This window comes from Lipotes vexillifer, unplaced genomic scaffold, assembly GCF_000442215.2.
Source record: "Lipotes vexillifer unplaced genomic scaffold, Lipotes_vexillifer_v1.1 scaffold554, whole genome shotgun sequence".
NCBI lineage: Eukaryota > Metazoa > Chordata > Mammalia > Artiodactyla > Lipotidae > Lipotes > Lipotes vexillifer.
Genome location: NW_006794635.1, coordinates 189,933 through 210,961, shown reverse-complemented (window position 1 = coordinate 210,961; position 21,029 = coordinate 189,933). Strand labels below are relative to the sequence as shown.

At 37.1% G+C, this 21,029-nt stretch overlaps 1 protein-coding gene across 1 annotated transcript in view; it reads right to left on the bottom strand.

The window, feature by feature from the left end:
* Window positions 1-2,745: 2,745 nt before the first annotated feature.
* Window positions 2,746-21,029, bottom strand: part of AKIRIN2 (akirin 2) — a gene marked incomplete at its 5' end in the record, with an annotated part of 207,608 nt that continues 189,324 nt past the window's right edge. The window contains 5 exons of the mRNA XM_007467331.1: window positions 2,746-3,092; window positions 3,368-3,439; window positions 4,486-4,635; window positions 6,429-6,572; window positions 20,802-21,023. Coding sequence (XP_007467393.1) covers window positions 3,082-3,092; window positions 3,368-3,439; window positions 4,486-4,635; window positions 6,429-6,572; window positions 20,802-21,023 — 599 coding nt within the window. The remainder of the gene's footprint in view (window positions 3,093-3,367; window positions 3,440-4,485; window positions 4,636-6,428; window positions 6,573-20,801; window positions 21,024-21,029) is intronic.

Sequence of the window (21,029 nt, the reverse complement as noted above, 5' to 3'; positions counted from 1 at the left end):
GCAAAAAAAAAAAAAAAAAAAAAATATATATATATATATATATATATACACACACACACACATTAAAAAAATATGGCAAAATAATTGTTCCCTTTAAGTGGATCGTTGGACCAATCTTTCAGCTTTTATGTTTTGACTTTTTTCCTCATAAAAACATTTGGTGACAATAAAATATACCCAACTGAAAAAAAAAAATTGGTGACAAAAGGAGTGGGGAGGGGGAAGAAGATTGGAAATTTAGAAAATCCTTGAGTTCTGCTTCAAAGGTTATAGAACAGAAAAATAGGTAATAGCTAGAGAGGGCTTACAGGATCAAAAAACTTTTAATAGCATGTTTATTATGCTTACAGGAATGATCTAGTAGACAGGAAACGGAGGCAGGAGAGCACTGCTGGCCCTGTCTTTGAATGAGCTAATGCTCCTCAGCTAGGGCAGAGGCAGAAGAGAACTGGAGCCCCACCAGTGAGCAGGCAAGGACAGGCTCATGAGGTGCTTGAGCAGGATATTCACTTATTAACACCGATTACTGTGTAATTGTGAAGTAAGGGAGTAAAGAGAACCCTAACAACAAGGCAAATATTGTATACTCACGTCCAACCCTAGCTGCTTGGATCAGCTGGGGAGCATATTTAAACAGATTCCAGGTCTTCCCTCCCCACTACTTTAGTCTTCTGAAGCAGTCTCTTTGGGTAGAACCTGGGAAAGCGCTCCAGTTAATACTGCTCATGCAATCAGTGTCTCATTTGGAAACCATTTTCTGTAGGGATACAAGGTCTTGCCATAGGCCAAAGATAATAGCTTTGATATTTTAAACCTAGAATCTATTTTTTTCAGATTGCCTGTGCCTATTTTTCCTAATACAAAGAACTATACCTGGTGATGTGCCTTGTTAATAGTGACTTCTGAACACATTACAGTAACCTGAGTACAGCACCACACCAGCACTGCCTTTTACTGTAAAAGAATAAGATAAATGTTTGTTAGCACACTAAATTCTGAAGATACTTACTTACTAGAAGCAGTTTCAGGGCTCTTTGGGAACTCAAAGTGCGGCTGGTTATTTGCACTAATCACCACCTACTGGGTCCGTCTAAATCTTGGATTAACTAAATCCAAGAAGTTGCTCACATTTTTTATTTTCTGAAATTACCTCACACACTACTTAAAATCAGTACGCAGCCTATGAGCTAGGACTTTTTGCTAAGGTGGACAGCAGAAACTTGGCTGTGGAGGAAATTTTGTTCTTGATCAAAGCTGAATCTAGAATTAAAACATATTACTGTGGCTCCATTCAGATTGCCAGCACTGATTTCCTTTTAGCCTGTCTTGCCCAGTAAATATAAAAACCAGCTCTTTTATAAATTTAAATCTACATAAAAATTCACACATGCTTATTATATAAAAGAATGTTCGCTATTTGGGGGTGTGAGAAGGGATAAAGCATATTTACAGTCGCTCTGCCCCCCTCCTCCATGTCTTAACTTACTGCTTGTATTCTAAAATGCTGTCCCACTACACCAGCGGTTCTCAGCTGGGGACTGTTTTCTTCCCCCAGCCCGGACATCTGTCAGTATCTGGAGGCACCTTTTTTGGTTGTCACGACCGGGGTGGGGGTGGGGGCGTGTAGGGTGCTACTGGCATCTAGTGGTCGAGGCCAGAGATGCTGCTGAACCTCCTACAACGCACAAGATAGTCTCCCCACAACAAAGAATGAATCTGGCCCAAATTGTCAACAGTGCTGAGGTTGAGAATTAGTCCATTAAAACCAGGTAGAATTACCCACCCTTCTTAAGGTCAGCCTGCACTATATACCAATGTTTCTCAGGCACTTAAATGGGCACATGAATTACCTGGGGATCTTGTGAAAGCCCTATACCACTTTTTGGCCTTGTTTTAAAGAAAGAATTGGTGAAATATAATCACTAAAGTTAAAAAGGAGGAAAAAAAATTCTTTTTGTATCTTCCACTAATTAGGTCAATTATAAATATTTATGTCCCAGCATATTTATGACTTAATTAGTAGAAACATGCTAATAGAATTTAACAAAAGAATTCACTGAAGTATTTTTCCTCACTTCATTATAGGAAAGCTGTGTTTGGAAAGCATGTATGGAAAGGGAATTAGATGTGCTGAATCATGCTTTCATAGTGTCCTTTAAAAAAGGTAAAAATCCTAGTTGTTAAAACTGACCTATTATTTAACCTATCATGCAGTCAGTTAGAAGAGAAACAATTTGGAGTCAGAACTCAGTTTGTGAAAATAGCACTCAAATCTTAAGATTACTTGGTATGTGAAAAGACTGATTTTGAAATCTTATCAATTAACTTCACTGATCCCTGGACAATGCTTACGTTTAAAACACTGGCTTTATTCAAATACTACCCATCTGTACATTAAAAACAAGCAGATTAGAAGTAAATGTTTTATTCTTCCAACTAAATTCCAGTACTACAAGGGCAGTAAAACAATGATACACTGGGAAAAAAATGCAGCAATAAACATTTGTTAAAAAGACTGATAGAATAAATAAAAACTACCAAAAAAGGGTGGGGGTAAATCATATAAACCCATTCTGAAACCCCAAGAAGTCCTGGAGTACAGAAATGCCCTCTTCCTTCACTATTTCACAGGAAGCACTGAAGGCTATTTGCTTAATAATGTCCTGGGATTACACTCTACATTATTAATAACTGGTTACAGCTTGGTTGTAGTGCACAATTAAAATCACACTAACTTCATCTGAATTGTCATTCTACAGTTTTATTTACACAACCAGTGAAGGGCATGTTCTTAGAATACCAGCTTTAATCCTTTCCAAACATTAATATAAGAAGCCAAATTGTAATGACACAGCAAATGAGGCCACTGGCATTAATACAGGTAGCAAAGGTCCACATCCGGGTGGTACTGACATCAAGGAAATTTCCAAAACCGGTTGCTGCCTAGGAGTGGTTGCCACTGACGAAAGCTTGAAACAACCTGTATTCACAGGGGGTATTGGCATTGCTGCATGTTGTAACTGGGACCTCTTGCAACAACGCAACAAGGAACAGGCAGCCCACAAATGCAGAAAACATGATTCATGATACATCTAAAGGGAGAAAAAAGGAAAATTAGGGCTAAGTTTAGGTCAAAATTTAAACACATGCCAAATCTTCATCCCTAATATTTGCCCCTAGGTATTTAAGTAACCAAAAGTAAGCCTTAGTAAAGTTTTGCTGCCTATTTCCCTCCAAACTTTTTCTCCATGATTTTCTGTTAAATTCTCTTCTTGGGTATTAAGATAATTATAATAAACTATAATTATAACAAAAGTCTTCTCCATAAAAGACTGTCTTGTTTTTGGTTTAAAGATGAAATACTTACAACTAGCAGGCTGTTCTCCATATCGTCGCATTATTTGATCATGCGTGAACTTCACAAATGCATCATATTGTTCTATAAATAAAGATAAACATCAATTACATGATTTGCAAAAATGCCCCCTTCTCTAATATATTAGAGCCACACAACCTGAAAAGTCCAATATATATAGTGAGACAATTCTAAGCTGGCACTTAATCAGACACAAAACCTCAGTAATAATAGCTTATCAAATGGAAAGAGCATGGAGCTTAGGAAACCTACATTTGTTCAAATCACACAACCTCATGTATAGGCTGGGTGGGGCTTATTTCTTAACCTATTAAATTTAAAGGGCTTGCAATAAAAAGATATCTTTCTCCTCTGAAAGTTATTATAAGTGGTCTATGAATGGCAACTTACTGCAATGAGGGGAAACATGACAACAAAAGCGCAGCAAAATATATGATACATCCATACATCCAAAATATATGATACATCCACCTGTAACCTAATCAGGTGCCACAGAAAAAGATGTTATATAACTAAGCAAATTCTCTCACCTGTGTTAGCATCTTGATTGATTTAACTCCTTAATCAAGAAGTTTACAATATCAATATCCAGTAAAAATCTGTGGCTTAAAAATCCAGGGGGGAATTCTGATTAAGTTACCATACATAATATATTTACTACATTTAAATTACCAAATTTTATGGGGGAAAAAATTTTTTTTTGGATAATTTAAAGAAGACCGCAGCAGCTTGATACTCTAAAATTAGGTACACAGTGCCAGTTAGATTACTTCAAGTGTCCAGAACTGATGGCAAAATTATGAAAGATACAAAGTCAAAAAACCCACAACCAAATTGAGCTAAGTAAACAGCCAAAGCACAGGGTATACCAAAAGAAAACTCTAGTTCCCTAATACTGCTGCTGGTCTACATGGCTAACATACTATTTCTTAAGGTCACTAAGGAGGACCACGAGCTATAGGAAAGTTCATTTCCTTTCTTGAATTGAAATTCTCTGGTTCTTAGATACCAGTGTATAGAAAGGGTAATTTAACTGATGTGAAGTGTATGTGAGAAAGAATGCATTTCTTAGGATGAGTTTCTGGGAGACTCTAAAACTCATCTCATACCTGCAAGTTTTGTGTTCAATATTTCTTCATACTCTTCTCGAACTTTCTCTTCACGCTCTTTCAATAAACGTTCACAGATCATCCCAACCTGCCGTAGAGTGAATAAGGGCTGCTCTTTTTTTAATGGTGAGGAGGCTGCTGATGGAGTCCCTATGAACAACAACAAAAACCGCACCAGATTTAGAGCCATCACAGAAAGCATCATCTAACTGAGGAGGTTTCACTTGGATGTTTTCAATGCTTATATATCAATAAAAGCATTTTTCTATCAGTTTTTAGCACAGCATCTCCCTAGTCTTAAAACAGGTTTAATCCTATCAGCTTATGGCCTTGGAAGAACACAGCAAGATGTATGCCATCAAATATAAGGGGGAAGAAGTGTGAAGGTGAGTGGAGACAATGTGACAAGATACAAAACTTAATTTTTTGTTTTTAAATTAATGATATCAGCTAGGAGAGACTTTATAAAAAGAAATACTGAGAATATATCCCTAATATTCAACATTAATTTTCACGTTTCAGCATCCTTAAAGATTATTAATGTAGCAGCCACTTAGTAGCAGTTTCTTCAGAATGCATTCCTCTTAAAAGTATTACTTAAGGCACTCTGATTTTCCAAAAACATTCCCCTTTTCTTAAAAAGAACATGTGAAATTAACCTTTGCGAACTCAGGATTATGATAGTCATCCACGGTAACAATGCTGCAAGTATTCTAGACACACACAAATACACACTTTTGCTATCAATTGTTTGTCCTGTTTATCTGCCCCAATTCCTCTTTTCACTTGCTCCTTGTAACTTGCATGGCCGGGACCACTATGTCCAAAAAAAAAAAGTATGTTTGTTTGTGCTGTGTCTACCAACAAGCTGTAACAATACTAGAATCCTTGTATTCTGGTATACAAGAATGAACTATACCAGCTTCAGTCCACAGCTACTAAAAAGTAAGCCTCTATCTTTATTTACTTTCAAATTCACAGCTTTGTTAGTTGAGACTGCCAGTTCATTTATCTTCTAAGAAGTAAAGTGATGAATTATGATGAGCTTGGTTCCCGCTGAGGGTAGAGTCTTGTCTCTACCCTCACCTCCCCTTACCAAGTTTCACCCACTTATACCTGGCCCCCCAAATTGGCAGGAATACTGCAGAATTTAGTTCTGAACAATTTCATGTTTCCTAATCTAATTTTATTTGACTGTTTTATAGCCTGTGAATGTTTGTTTTGTTATTCTGCCTGGTTTTCCTATCCCTGCTGGGAGGGAAGGGAAGGCAAGGCAAGGAGGCAACTACGGTCACACAAAAAACTATTTTCGCTGAGAACTTTACTAAAGTAAGAACCATTTTTGATGGCTCTTCTTTATTAAGAAGTTTAACTTTCCCTTCACTTCAAACAGCCCTGAGTTTTACACCTTAAATTTTAAAAAGTGTATTTGCAAACTATTCTCTCCAACAAGAGGCAGGGAAAAAACCAATATAGGATCAATATTATCAACCTTTAGGGAATCTATCCTAAAACACAAGTATGTGAGGGTATATGTTCAGGGACATTTTTGTAAATACTGTAATAGCAGAAATTCTGAGTCTATCTATCATTATTAAATAATTATGGGAAATCCATAAAATGGCATCGTATTCAGCCATGGCAAGGTACACCTATACCTAACAGAGAAACGTGGCTATATCTTTTTTTTTTTTAATGGAGGCTACAAATCATAGCATTTATGGGGAAGTCCACTTAGGAGATATTATATACAGGTGGTTGTCTCTGAGTCATGAGAATCCAGGTAGCTATTACTTTTGTACCATATTTTTAAGAGATCATGAATTATTCGTATAAATGATTTTTTTTAATCAAGGGGAGAAACGAGCTTGATGACCGAAGGCAACTTGTATTACTTTTTCCCATAAGTGAAAGGAAATGTTACTTAGTAAGTCTTTTATTACCTGGTGAAGCTGGTCCGCTGAGAAGAAATGCCTGTGGCTGTGCATCAGAAGTACAACATGGATCTGTCTGTTGGAAACTAGTTTCTAAATGTCTTCTCTTCTGCATGCGCTTATACTCTTGTTTTATGTTGTACAGAATTTGTTCTAAAAGAAAAAAGTCAAAATTTGGCAAGATATAAACTTTCAAGTTAAAAAAAAATAGGTTGGGTTCTACCAAAAATATTCTCTTCAAATAATATCTAGAAAACTTATGTTCTGGGAGGAATTAGTTTCAGCATAATGGAGACACTCATTCAGAAATAGCACATACACACCACCTGGAATCCAGCTATTCTACAACCATTCTTTCTCAGCACTGACGTAAAAAAGTAAGTTTTTCGTTCACCGTAAAGATAAGGGAGTCTGTGAACTGAAACACGTATTTAACTCAGATTCTGAAGAGTACCAAACTCAAAGGTCATTTATTCACCACACACATAAGTATTAAACTAAAGCTTTTTCTAAGACCATAAATAATTAGAAGCAGGGAGGACTATGTAAATACAGGCACACACCAGTGAGAAGTGACAGTAGCAGGTCAGCAAAATGACACAGTAGATGTGAACTGAAACATCGTCATACATTAAATGGCCAGAGCCATTAATATTAAGCTCAACAGAATTGATGAATATTACAGCATTAGCAGCAAAGTACTGTTCTGAATCTTTGGGGTAAAAACCCATGTAACGTGATTGGTACATAACAGATACTCAATTAAGAACCACTACACCACAGTGCCATTATCTTCAACCAAACCAGGAGTAAAAAAGTATAAGGAACATATCCTTTAGGCCACTATGATACGTTTTAGAAGATTTCTAATTCAAAATAGTTACCATTTAGCCTCTCCAGAAAATCCCTCCCTGAGGTTTCCACTCCCCTCCAAATAGACTTTCTCACCACCACCATAGTTCCTAAATTAATAGTTATCCACATGAAAACTACATCCCAAGAAGTTTATTAATCCCAATCCAAAACAACAGGCAATAAAATGTTTCATAAATATAATGGAGTATAATTTTAACAATTCTACAATGATGCAATTTCAAAATGAACTGAAACTCAACTGAAGGCTAAAGATTTATGTAAGTTGAAAACAATCCTTTTTAAAACATTTAATACTAGAGGGGTTTTTGTTTGTTTGTTTTTTAGGTATATACTTCTCATCTCTCTTTTCACTTCATTTCCCAGTAAGAACTTTTAGGGCTTTTGAGAGAGGGGACATCAATCAGTCCCGTAAGCATTTAGATTCTGCCAGTTTCATTATTGTATTGATAATTAGAAGTCAAAAAATAAAAACAAGCTGCAAAAGATATATCCAGTGAAGATTTCATTTATGTAACTGTTGTGTGTAAACAAATCCATTTTACATATACACGAATGCGAACTCACACACAGGAATAACTAACCTCAGGATGGTTGTGTGAATGTCTGTATTTAATATTTTTCAGAATGTTAACATTTGTTTATATTAAACATGGTCATGTTCACTCCTTTTCCATTTATGTGAAATTGTTTATAATTTAAAAACAAAGTTACCAGTGTGAAATAAAATGGCTGTCTATTGAACAGTTAAGCACCTTGATAGAAAACAGATTCCTAAGATTCACAGAGGTGACCAATAAAACTAGTGCAACATCCTATACCAACCAGGTCAGGCACACATATCCTCATTTTTCTTAAATAACAACTCTTTCAGTAGCTATATTCTAAAAGGTTTCTAAAGTAATGATGTTTCGATCTCATAGCAAGCTTCACTCATTTATCATTTTATGTTCAAAGCTACCATCATCCTGATCAAAAGTGTCATTCAAAGCATCCTAAACTTTATTCACAACCAAAGACTTCAAATATATTAGCACAAAGTAGCTTAACCTTAACCTCTTTTGTGTGACTTATTCTTTGATCACCACACAGCTGTCCTCAGATTATTCTTCCTTTTGCTTCACAAAATCAAAGTACAACTAAGATGTACCAAAAGAATAGTTGTAACAGACTCAATTTGTTCATCTGAAAGTCTCAAACAAGATCTAGCCTAGGATTAACATAACACAGCTTTATAAAATCGCCATACCATCTAATATTTAAGAGACATCATTACAAGCAAAGGAACTGTAAGGCATAACTTACAAATAAATTCACCAATTTAAATGTAGTTTGATGAGTTCTGACAAGTGCATACACAGTCCTGGAACCACAACCACAATAATGAACTTTATCACCCCCCAAAGTTCTCTCATATTCCTATTCACCACCTTTACCAACACCACTGCTACTTACCTGCCGTCATTATAGTTTTGTCTTTTCTAAAACAGTGTAGATTTTTGCCTTCTTTCACTCAGCAAAATGCTTTTGAGATTCACACATGATGTTGCATCAACCAGTAATTCCTTTTTATTAATTAGTATTCCATTGTGTATACATCACAACTTACCGGTTCTTTTAGCAGACATTTTGGATTGTTTCCAATTGGGGGCTATTATGAATATTCAAGTACAACTCTGTAGGTGGACAAATTTTCATTTCTCTTGAGTAAATACCTAGGAGTGGAACTGGATGGCCTGATTATATGGTAAGTGCATAGCTTTACTTTGTAGGCAACTGCCAAACCATTTTCCAGAGTAACTGTACATTGTGCATTCCCACCAGTAATGTATGAGTTCCAGCTTCTCCACATCTTTGCCAACACTTGATATTGTCAGTTAGAGCTGAAAAATTACAAATACTACTGCACTGCTTTTTATATCCATTATGATACAACTATGTCATCTAAGCCTCACTGTGCCCTCAGATGCTCTAATACTGGTAACGTGATCAACACCGTTATGAAGTGAATGGTCCAATTTAACTTGACCAAAACCCTCAATGCTCAAAGTAGCAAAAAGCTAACTACAAGCTTCAAGTTCATGTTATCTTGGTTCAGAGGTATATGCAGTTTTGAAGCTAATAACCAAGAAATCTCCCCAGATTCAATATTCCACAATTCACATTTTAAGCTCAACCTACATATTTGGCCAACTTTAGTTGCTTCCATGCCAGCTGAATAAAGGCCTTCCATACATGAATAAAGTACCTATGTCTACTTAAACTACTTAAATCTAGCCATCTCTTATCAAACTACAATGTGACATTTTACTCCAAGTACATGTAACTTCTGACATTATGTTGCCAAAAAATTTACCGGTCCATTAAAGAAAGTCAAATAAAGCTTCACTAACATTATCAGTTTTAATCATGCAGACTTCATATTTGGCTTATGAAGCAAAGATTAAATTTGCAGCAAATCACTTAGAGCAAAATATGGAGTTATTTTTACAATCTACATTACAAATGGCTGTAGTATATCCCTTTTCAAAATCCTTAAAACTACATCACCCTTATACTACACGGTCAATCCCTGAACAACATGGGGATTTGGGGGTGCAGACTCTTCCGCAGTTGAAAATCCACATTAACTTGTAGTTGGCCCCTGTATCCAAGAGTACGGTTCCTCCACGTCGGCGGGGTTCCACATCCTTGGATTTAACCACCTTTGTATGGTGTAGTACTATAGTATTTACTATTGACCTGTCAGTTCAAGCCCACACTGTTCAAAGGTTAACTGTAAAATACTTGTAAGAGTTTCTTGCACTGTACTAGGTTAAGTGGAAGTCAGAATTAGCAAATTTATGACTAATGGCATTTGCATTCTCAAATCTAGTAAATACCATCGAGAATGCTAATAAAATTCTCCTCCGTAATAGGCAGATTGTCAGTGAGCCAGCACTTATTCCTTTGGAATATTAAAAAATATATATAAACAAAAACACCTAGGTAAACGTGAAAAGAAAAGAAAGGCCTGGCCTGAGGCAATAAAGCCTGTTTACTCATCTTTGTTGCCAATGATTATTTGAAAAACCCTGGTCACAATCAACAAGGTCAACAATATAAACGATAAAGTTGATGGGATACAAAAAATAACTGAGTTGATAATGGTAAGAGAAACAGCATCAAGATGGGACTGAGAGCAAAGGGAAAATGGAATTAAAGGCAACCAGAAATGTGTTTAAAGGAGAACCACAAAATGGGGTGAGGGGTTGTCAAGTTCTCTCTAGAGTAGAGTCCATAACCATAAGATGTCTAAAACTTGGTGATATGTGAAACTAAACTTTTGCTCCAGACTTGCATGGACTTCCTATTTTCCTACTGACATAATTACTAGATCAAACAGTAAGGCTTCGTTAACAGTTTTAAGTTCAGGTGTGTAAAACCCCTTTATTATCACCTAATATGCTAATTTCTCTATGGAGTACCTTTGAAAACAAGGTAAAAGTTCATCCAAACAGATTTAACTCCAACAATGGGATTAAAAATGAAATAAATCTTGAAAGTCTGTCAGTGCTAGGGAGGAACACAAATAAAATGAAAAATCTGTACACAATTAAGTACAGAAAACCTGCAGTAGCCATTAAGACCTAAAACGGAAACTGTTCCAAATAAAATAACAGACCAAATCTAGAGCTCAGAACTACACAGACATTGCCATGTCTACTTTATAAATTAAAACACAGAGTTCAGAATTGCTATGGAGACCCATCTTTGTAATTCAGCTATTCTCCCAGATCATCTGATCAGAAACTAACACAGTTCTTATAGACTCCTTGAGGAAACCTTAAGAACAATGTTCTTATCCAGCCAAGAGGTATCTAACTAAAAAGAATGAGCTGATGCCATTTTAAATTTACTTCAAAATTACTGCTATGTCAAAGGAACCTGGAACCAAATTTTTAACACAAGATTGTTAAGTTGTATCTACAGTACTTTAAAAGCAACTGGCTGAGATTCTAAATTTACATTACATAATATTTTACTGTATAAGAGGCATTCATTTATCTCCTACAAGAGGAGAAATAACTATAATTACTACAGGTCAAATTCTATTACTTCACTGGAACTATAGTAGCCAATGATTACTTACTTGAAATAAATGGCTCAATTTATTAAAATCCTTCAGGTATAAGTATAAATTACAAATTAACTGTGCAATGGGAGTCACTAAATGCAAGGAGTCCAACAATGCTCAATCAGCAGGTAGCTCCTCCCTGATACCCAAGAAGTTTCATACCTCTTTTATATTACACTAGATTCTAAAGGGATATATGTTAACCATGGCTGCTTTTGTTGTTTACTTCTCTACTATCTGCAAATGTCTTCTCAAATAGCTTACAAGCTAAGAAAATACTGAGTAATAAGAACAACAAAAAAAAGAAGTAAATGGTGAAGAGAAAGGGGAAACTGAACCATCCAAAATCCAAAACCCAAATATGCAAGCTACAGAAAACATTCAGTGCCAAGGCAAGTTTCAGCTTCTATTCCAATTAACCATGGGCCATCAAAATAAGGTAAGGTTTGGAAGGACAGAGAGCAGACTCCTTGAGGAGGGCTGTAAGGCAGCACAATCAAGCTAAAGAGCAAACACGAACACACATTAGGACACCCAAAACACACATATGCACATAAATATCGAGATACAGCATACCTGGAAACCAGTGGCTGCAAACTGATGATTTAGGAGCTAAATGGAACCCAAAGACATGTCTGGCCTGAATACTTTCTTTTTAAAACAATGTGGCCAACATTTAAAAGTGGGTGATTTTACATTAAAAGTCAGATTTTTGGCTACTGCTGTTGCGGGGGAGTGGTGAGGAGGTATAGGACTATGTGGCAAAATTCAGCTGAAGAGCGGCTGCTACCTTTTGGGCTAAAGTTCTCAAGTGCTTCTAAAGCTTTAATGCACACACAAACCACCTGGGGATTCTGTTAAAATGAAGACTATGAGGGACGGAGCCTGAGTTAGGCATTTCTACTGAGTTTCCAGGTGATGCTGCAGGCCAGGAGCAAGACTGGAATTCACAAGTCCTCACCTCGTTCACTCATTTTTATTACTTGCCTGAACTATGGGCATTTAAATTTCTATCCCCTGCTTAATTAAAATAATAACTCCTCTACTGTGGCAATTAAAAAGAAAAGTGGTTGGTTTATGTATTATTGGACATGCCAAGAAATGGAGGGGAAGAGAAGGAAAGCAGTAACTGCAGAGATTATTACAAGTACCAAAATATTAAGGATGATCTAATTCATTTTGCCACTCTCACCTGGATGGCTTTTGTCATTCTGAGACAGACATACCACCCCGCCCAAGCAGGAAAATATTCTGTAAATCAATTTAAACTTGGACCTACTTAAAGAGATTCATTACATGACAGTAACATACATATATTGATTCATTTGTATGAATTTTATATTCATTATGTGATTGAAAGTAGACAAATGCAGTTGCTTTTCGATTCTGTCCGCTTTAAAAAGAGCAAGTAAGACTACCTCTCACGCCAGAAGACACTGATTGGAAACCTACAGACATCTTTTGTTTATCCCATGTATTTTGTAACTTAGTTGTGAATACTTAAAAGTCAACAGATTTTGAGAAAATTCTGACTTCTGGGCGAAGAAAGCCTTCTGAGAAGGTATGGCAATAAAAAGTCTAAACTTCCCATGGCTGGACCTGAGAGGAACGGTCTGAACTAAAGATATAAATTAGAAAGTCACCTGTAGGAAGTCAGGAGCATGCATGTGGTCACTTAGGGAGCTATTAAGCTAGACAGGAATGGAGCTGAACCTAGAACTAAAGAACTCCTAAGTTTATGGCCAGATGGAAGACAAAAAGCAGCTGGAGAAGCAGCTGGAGAAGTGGAAGAAAACAGTGCTATCGCAGAAGGTTAAAATACAAAAGGTATTTCAAAAAGAAGGGAGTGTCAGCAGTGTGAATGCTGTAATAAGAAAGGTCAAACAAGATGAGGATTGACTGTGTGCCATGGAAGTCATCAGTGGCTTGACAAAAGCTGTCTGAGATACAAATATATTAGGAGTAAGTTGAGAGCAGCCGAAGAAATGGAAGCAAGTCGACTACCTGAAAGCTCTTTGAATTTGGTTTTGAAGTGGAGAATTCTGGATGACTGCTGGAGGAAAATGAGGATGCTTCATTTACTTTATAATGGGAAGCCTGACCATATTTAAAGCCAAAAGCAAAGATCTGGTTGAGAGAGAAAAATCAGGTAAGGTTCCTTTGGAGAGAAGTGGGATTCTTCCCTCACTATTCATTTAATCTTCCTCAATGATACAAAAAAAAAAAAAAAAGACACAACCATTGGTAGTGTTGGTACCGGGAAAAATGAAGAAGCTACCATTTGATGGCCTCTATTTTTTCTGTGAAGTAAAAGGCATGGTCATTCACTGAAAAATGGCAGGACTGCGGGACAATATAAAAAGTCCCGTTTGAAGTTGCCCTACTGTAACTATCTCCAGCACTCAGGGACAGGAAATGCTCTTAATTCTCACATCTCTAGGAGGCAGATACTACTATAATCATATGCGTAATTTTACAGATGAGGAAAATGAGGCTTTGCTTCAATGTCTTCTGAAAGGTCATACAGCTGGAAGAAAGTAAACCCAAGCCTGATCTCAGGGCCTAACCTCTTAACATCTACTACCCTCTCCAGTATTAGTACACCTAGCCAATATTCCGCTGAGTACCTAAAGTTAAAATGTATCACAAGGAGGAGAACGAATTCTTAAAAAGCAGGATGTCAGTTAGAATAGAGGGATCCACTGCCACGTATTATTAATACTTCATACACTGAAACGTCAAACTCTATGACTGTTAAGAAGGTAGTGACCAAAACGGAGCATAATTCTCATTTACCTAGAGCCCTGCAATTGCAATCACTGGCTGTAACAAAATAATTATAAGAAATTTTCATGTTACATCCGGGTATTTATAAAAAGGATGCTTCAAGTGTCTCTAAACTGCCCCTGCTGAGGACAGGCATCTATAACTAACCAGAATGTTTTATTGGTGTTTCCAAAGTTAGGAATTACTCTAAATTGGTAGGTCGGCATTACCACACATACAGGACTGATTACAAGACCAGCTTCTGATAATGTACTATTTCACCTTGGGCCATGGATCAGGTTCCCCTGTTCTGTCACAACCACCTAAAACCTCCTACACTTTTAACCAATTATACTGCTTAGACAAGTTTTTCTTCCAGAGAATTATATATCAGCACTAGGAACAAGGCAATCTTCTGTAACAAAAGGCAAAGTTCAAGGAAAGTAATGTTTGAAAAGTTGGCTTTCTGCAATCTTTCAAATTCTACTCCACATTCTATTCTTTAATTGCTACATCAGTTCAATGATACTATTTTTTTTTAAAGAAACAAAAGAAAGAAAATCAACTCTTCCAGGTCCCTCCCTCCAAACTTCCTCCCTTTAGTTTGATGTTTAGATGGAGTATTTTAAGAATTAACATTAACGGAAATGAAAATAAGTACTAATAAACCAAAGTCAGAATGCACACCACAAACTAAAACACTGTCGGAAACAGCCAATACATAAGCTTCAATATTAAAAGGGTGACTTAATTAAGTAAACCAATTTCAATGCTTAGGATGCCAAAGGTGAAAATAATGCTAACGTGGACAACTGTCCACAAAGAATTAAAATAGGTATTTTGATAAAGCATAAAGTTTATGGTAATTTTATTCTAGTTTAGCTGGCTTTAAAAAGTATCAGCAGTGGCAGCTCTGTCAGTCCCTGGACAGACTGTCTTTTCTTTGCCTAACCAGCATAGAATCTGGAACTCAAATGAGGTTCATAAAAGCTTGAACAAGTGACTTCTAGAGGAAGTATTTAGATTTTTTAATAATGCTGAGAAAATCCAGATACATGAATAGATATAGAAATTAAGTCAAACTCAAAGGCTGTATTGCTGAAAAAAAAAAATCACAGTAATAAAAGATCACATTTTAATAAAATCAAAATGTTGCAAAGCATTTATATTTCAGGATGATCTGCCTATGACATTTGTGACAGATAAAAATTAATGACTTCTGATTTATAAAGGGAGGAAGAAAGCTATACTCCAAGACAAACTACAAGCATATTCTGAGCTGTTTTTCTAGAGTTGGAAGGCTAAAACCCACTACCACTACCCAAAAAAACCTATCATCACAAGATTACACAATCTGGCATAATGCAAAATTATGATCAAAAGGCTGAAAATAAATATCAAAGCTGACAACTTGACATACACTAGATTTTTAATTTACCTGCAAGCATTCTTTCCCTGCTCAATTATAACTGCAGTATCTTCTCATCATGCAAAAAAAATTTTGTTTTAACTTAAATCATTCAATCCCTTTAGAAATGAAAGCTCAGAACTTCATATTACAAAATATTTTCTCCTAAAAATCACATAAAATCTTTAAAAATGTAATTCTTCGAACCAGCAAATCTCTGAAAATCCTTGTAAATGGGCTATTTCAAATACTGAAACGCACAAAACCATGTTTATCATCACTGTCCAGAAAGATGAGGGAATACTGAGTAGACTTCAAGCACCTCAAAAAAGTATTGTTCGAAGTCTTAAACTAAATAAATGCTGTATTTCTTGTTACTACTCATTTGTTTGAGTCACAATTAAAAAAATATATATGTTGTCACATATTGTGGCTTTATTGTCACAAAACAGTCTAAAAAGAAAAAGTGGTATAGAAGGAGGAGCAGAAGTGAAACTGTATTTTTTTTCTTAAACTTCCAAGTCTCTAAGAACCTTGGGAGATGCCAAGGCTTGATTAATTCAACAAATACATTCAATAAATATTTTAAAACTTTATTTGTGGTAAGACACTAACTAAGAGGGAAAGGATGGCAGATAAGAATACCTCTGGGGTTATTTTCAAACTCTACAAGTCTCATCTATCCCCTCAAAATCCAGGGGACATTCCTTTTAACTAACAGTCTTTTTTCTACAAGACTGCCACTGATGCATCACATTTCTCAGGTGTTTAGAAAGTTGTAAAACATTGGTAAGCTGAGTTCTAGAATCCTTATGCTCAGCAGTAAAACTGAAGATGAATCTCTTAAACTAGATTCATTTGTGAAGACCTCTTTGCCATCTGCAGATGGTTCATATAGGCCTGAACAAGTATTCCACCCTTGTAAGTAGTCTTCTCAAAGTCAAGAAATTCACTGTGGTTTCACACATGCACAGAGAACATTCTGTGAGTCAAGAGTACTAGCACAGTGTTAATGCAAAGACTGCAAGGACCATAAATTGCTGGTTAATTCACTTATGAGTACTTGAAAAGACCCAACCCCAGTACCATTCATTATCCTGTTTCATGAACCAACTATCCAAGAGGTCCAAACTTAACCTATGCTATCATTATTGCATTCTTCTTTAAATGGAAAGAGAATCAAAGGTTTCTTTTCTAAGAGGAAAAATAACACAAAACTGGGCACTTCCAATGAATCTCTTATTCTCAACCTTTCAAAACAAAAGCATTTCTATCACTGTCTTCCTGGGTCTATCTAAACACATAGGAAAGATCTATCTGAATAATACCCAATATATTCTCTTTCCTATAAAGCCCGTTAAGAAAACTGAATACATTTATTATTCTCCTTTATATCTTAGTGTATGTCTCTGTGGCAACCACGGTGGCTAGGAGCATTTTCACCTAAAGAAGAGCTAACAACCCTGTCCTCTGATGTAGCCATGTTTACCCGATGTGTTTCTGTGCTCAAGATAGGCTTTCATTTTCCTACTTTCAAAACAAAATAGCTCAATAATGAATACAACTGCATGCTGCTTTTAATGGCTATAAACGTACATGATTATTAAATGCATAATTCATACAACTATTGAATAAATGCAGCTCCATACGCAGTCCTAAATAAAATATCAGGTTTGAAATCCAAAGTACAAAGACCATTAAAAACAGTTTATTTGCCAAATCCACTGAGAAACTAGAAGCAACTTAACAGCTGTCTAAATAACCACAAAATATTAAAAACACTTCTGGCTCAATATGAATGACATCTGAAATGAAATGTTGCCTCCTCCAACAGACATCTCATTTGTTTGTGTAGAACCATTTATACTTCATTTAAGCCAGCTGGTGTCTCCATTTGCAGACATGTATCAATGTCTATAAAACAATCTAAGTTCCTGTAAACCCTTCCCCATTCACAAGCTGCAATTTCCATTCTTGATGGCAAGTTTCCAGCAAATACAATGAGTTTTTACAAAGGCATTTAACTCTTCATCCAACTCAATTCCTAAGGCAGACTAGAGCAATGGTAACAAGTCAAACAATGTATATAAAGGTGCCTAGCAAACTCACAAATAGGTTGAGTCCATAGAGGGATCACTTCCCTCAACCACTCATTCATTCACTACACAATTATGAATAACAATGTCTGGGATTTGACTGACAAGTATAATATTTTGGTTTTATTAAAATAATTTTGTTCTTGGGAATGTCACGATAATCTTTTGGCTAAATGATAATATTCTGAGATGTTTCAAAAACCAATCGACAAGGATAGAACAATCTGTTTTCAACTAACTTGCCAGGATGAGTACTAATGAAGCTAGGAGAGGCATTCATTTTCCCAACCACAGCCAATGGTTCCCCTCCCACACACCTTCAGTTGTCAATCACTTTTCCTTTTCCACATCCAGGGGTTATTACAGACCTCACTGCTGACACCCTTAACCAGGGTTGGGCAAACTTTTTCTGAAAAGGACCAGACAGTAAATATCTGAGCTTTGGGAAAATACAGTCTCTGTCACAATTACTCGACCCCGCTATTGTAGCCTTCAAGGGACATGGACAATACTTTAAAAAAAAAAAAAAAAAGAATGAGCACGGCTGTGTTCCAATAAAATTTATTTGCCAGCTCTTTCATTTTTCCTGGTATTAAGTTGCAGTAGCTTGAAAAATATTGATTTAAATAATAGTCATCAAGTCAAACTTTGAAATAACCTTCCTGGGATGACTAAAACAAAAACAAAAAACAAAGTTGGATTTAAAACAGATGTCCTAGTTCCTGAAACTACTAGTAAAGCCTCAACATGACTTCAACTACATATCAGAAAACACTATATACATATCCAGAGAATGATAAAATCATGATAAATTGCACACATGCTCTGAAAAAAAATTCACTTCAGTAGTCTAGTTGTATATTGTTTAAATTATATTTGAACTCACAGAAGTGAAAACAAAGAGCTTCCATAGAGCCCCAATCAATCTCAATTTGGTAAGCTGCTTTCTGTTCCCAATCCCAGCTACTTATTTCTGCTAAGGACATATGAGTATTCACTCTTGTAAAGTTTAGGTATCACCACTTTTAAAATAGGAATCTAAAAATTAGGTATTTGGGAAAATTATTTCCAAGTTAGATAACATGAAAACTGGGAAGCTCTCTGATACCTGCACAACACTGCAGCTCCCATTATGACACCATGATTACAAAAACCATTACAGGAGCATGCCCAAAACTGGCCATGTAAACACAAGGCTAAATTAAATTACATGTAAAGTGTCATTCAAAATCATAGTTAAAAACGTCAATTTTAGCAATTCAAAACTTATGCAATTTTAACTGCTTTTCTCTAGTTGAAATAGCTAAAAAAAACTTTTCACAGACTAAATAAATATCAGGGTGTGGTTTTAGAGTTCAGGATATGATCAAACTTCGAGTAGATGTCAAAAACACCTTGAAAAACAAAACAGCAATATTTTGGAAAATGTGAATCTGAATCAGCAGGCTTAAACAATTCCAATAATTCCAGTCATTTTGCTATTACAGTCCACTTAACTGAAATGTAACATAATGTGCAGCCAACTGCATTAGTCAATGCTTCAAATATATCAATGAAATGACAAATTTGCAAAGGATCACAATTCTTTCTGAATTAATTCCCTTTAAAGTGAGAACAAATATAGCCCCCAGCTGACTTACCTTATATGCTCAAGACTATTTTAGCATTTAGATATACTTTAACTCCCAAACCTAACAATGTATTAATTCACACCCCCCCCCATGAAATTTATTGCTGGTTAGCTAGAGCTATTTTTAAGTGGCCTTATGAGGTACAGACTCCACAGTATCATTTCAATTTTCAATGACAGCATTTCACTAAAAAGACAAACTCTAAAAATAATGTTAACCACCAGGAGCTCATTCTTGACATTGTTTCAATAGCAAAAAATGGTAGCCTAGGCATTGAGGTCCTCCCCATATATTTGGGGAAGGATATTTTAAAAATCTGACCTGAAAAAAAAAAAAAAAAAACTAAGTCAATTCCAAATGGAAGTTACCAAATGCAGGTAAATACTGCCCACAGATTTTTTTTTAAGCTAACGATAAAGAAACACGTAAATCAAGTTATGAAAAGGCTTTGTCTACAGATCATGTTATTACCAAAGGCTCACACACAGGAAACCTTTGCTTGCTACACACACAAAGGAAACATTTACACTACCAGTCCACAAAAACCTATCTTAGGTCTGTGCCAGGAGCACACAAGGATTTTCAAAGTACAGAAAAAAATGGACACACACATGCAGTACAAAGCAGCCAAAAGGTAGTTCCCCACAGTCACTTTCAGAAAATGTCTCAAGATGAAAAGCAAAAATAGTCTTAAGTCCCTTGGAATCTTGGGTTGATTTATTATTCCCAAGGCCTGGGCTTTTTCTCCCAACAGACTTTATCGGGCAGAAATAAAGCACTTCCAACTAAAAGCAACTACTCAGTCCCGATTTTCAATACAATTTGCTTTTCATTAAAAGTTCGAGTTTCTCAAAGTCTAGACGTATAGTGCGATCAGATTACGGCACTCGGGAAGAGCAGTTTCTTTGTTGTTGACCCTGCTAGGGAAACAGGTCTTGACTCAGCCCAAGTGGCGTTCTTGTGGGTGATTAATGACAGGCCCAGATCTCGCCCCGGTGACATCCCTCCCCACCCCCTCCATACTAAAATCAGCCATGTCTGAAAGTGAGGGGCTGCCGCTTCGCCTCCAACCACCCAGTCCCAGACTTGATAGGTGCAACCAATCGATGCCGGGGAGACAACCACCAAGAGTCGGGTGAAACGCGTGACCCTTCGCTTGCCTAGATTTCCGTGTAGCACCCTCTCTGATCATTTCCGCTTGGGCTCTCCAGACTACGGAAACGCTCAATTCTGGTCCCTCGGCGCAAAGAAAAGGACCTTCCTCTTCCCCACAATACCCGGCGAGGCACGGCCCGTACCCACCCCCCCTCCCGACCCTCCCCCAAGGCCATTCCCATTGTGTCTCCGAGGCTGGAGAAGCTCGTGAAAAGAACTGTGGTCGCCCGAGGGCTCCGCTAAGCAAGGGGCCGGTCCGGCAGCCGAGTCCCGCGGCCCAGGCCCCCCCGTCCTCTCACCCCCTCCCCCAACGGCGGCCGCGGGGCCGAGTCCCACCTGTGGTGAGGCGGGAGGAGACATCGCCGAAGGGAGATGGCTCCATTCGGAGATACTTCTGCGGCGAGGCGGCGGCGGCCGAGAAGGAGGCGGCGGTGGCCGCGGCGGCCGACGACGGGGAGGCGGCGGCCGAGGTGGGCGCCGACAATGGCGCACATCGCCTCCGCTTCGGGGACGCCGGGCTCAGCAGCGGGTCGAAATCCAGAGTCCGTTTCAGAGTGGCTCCGC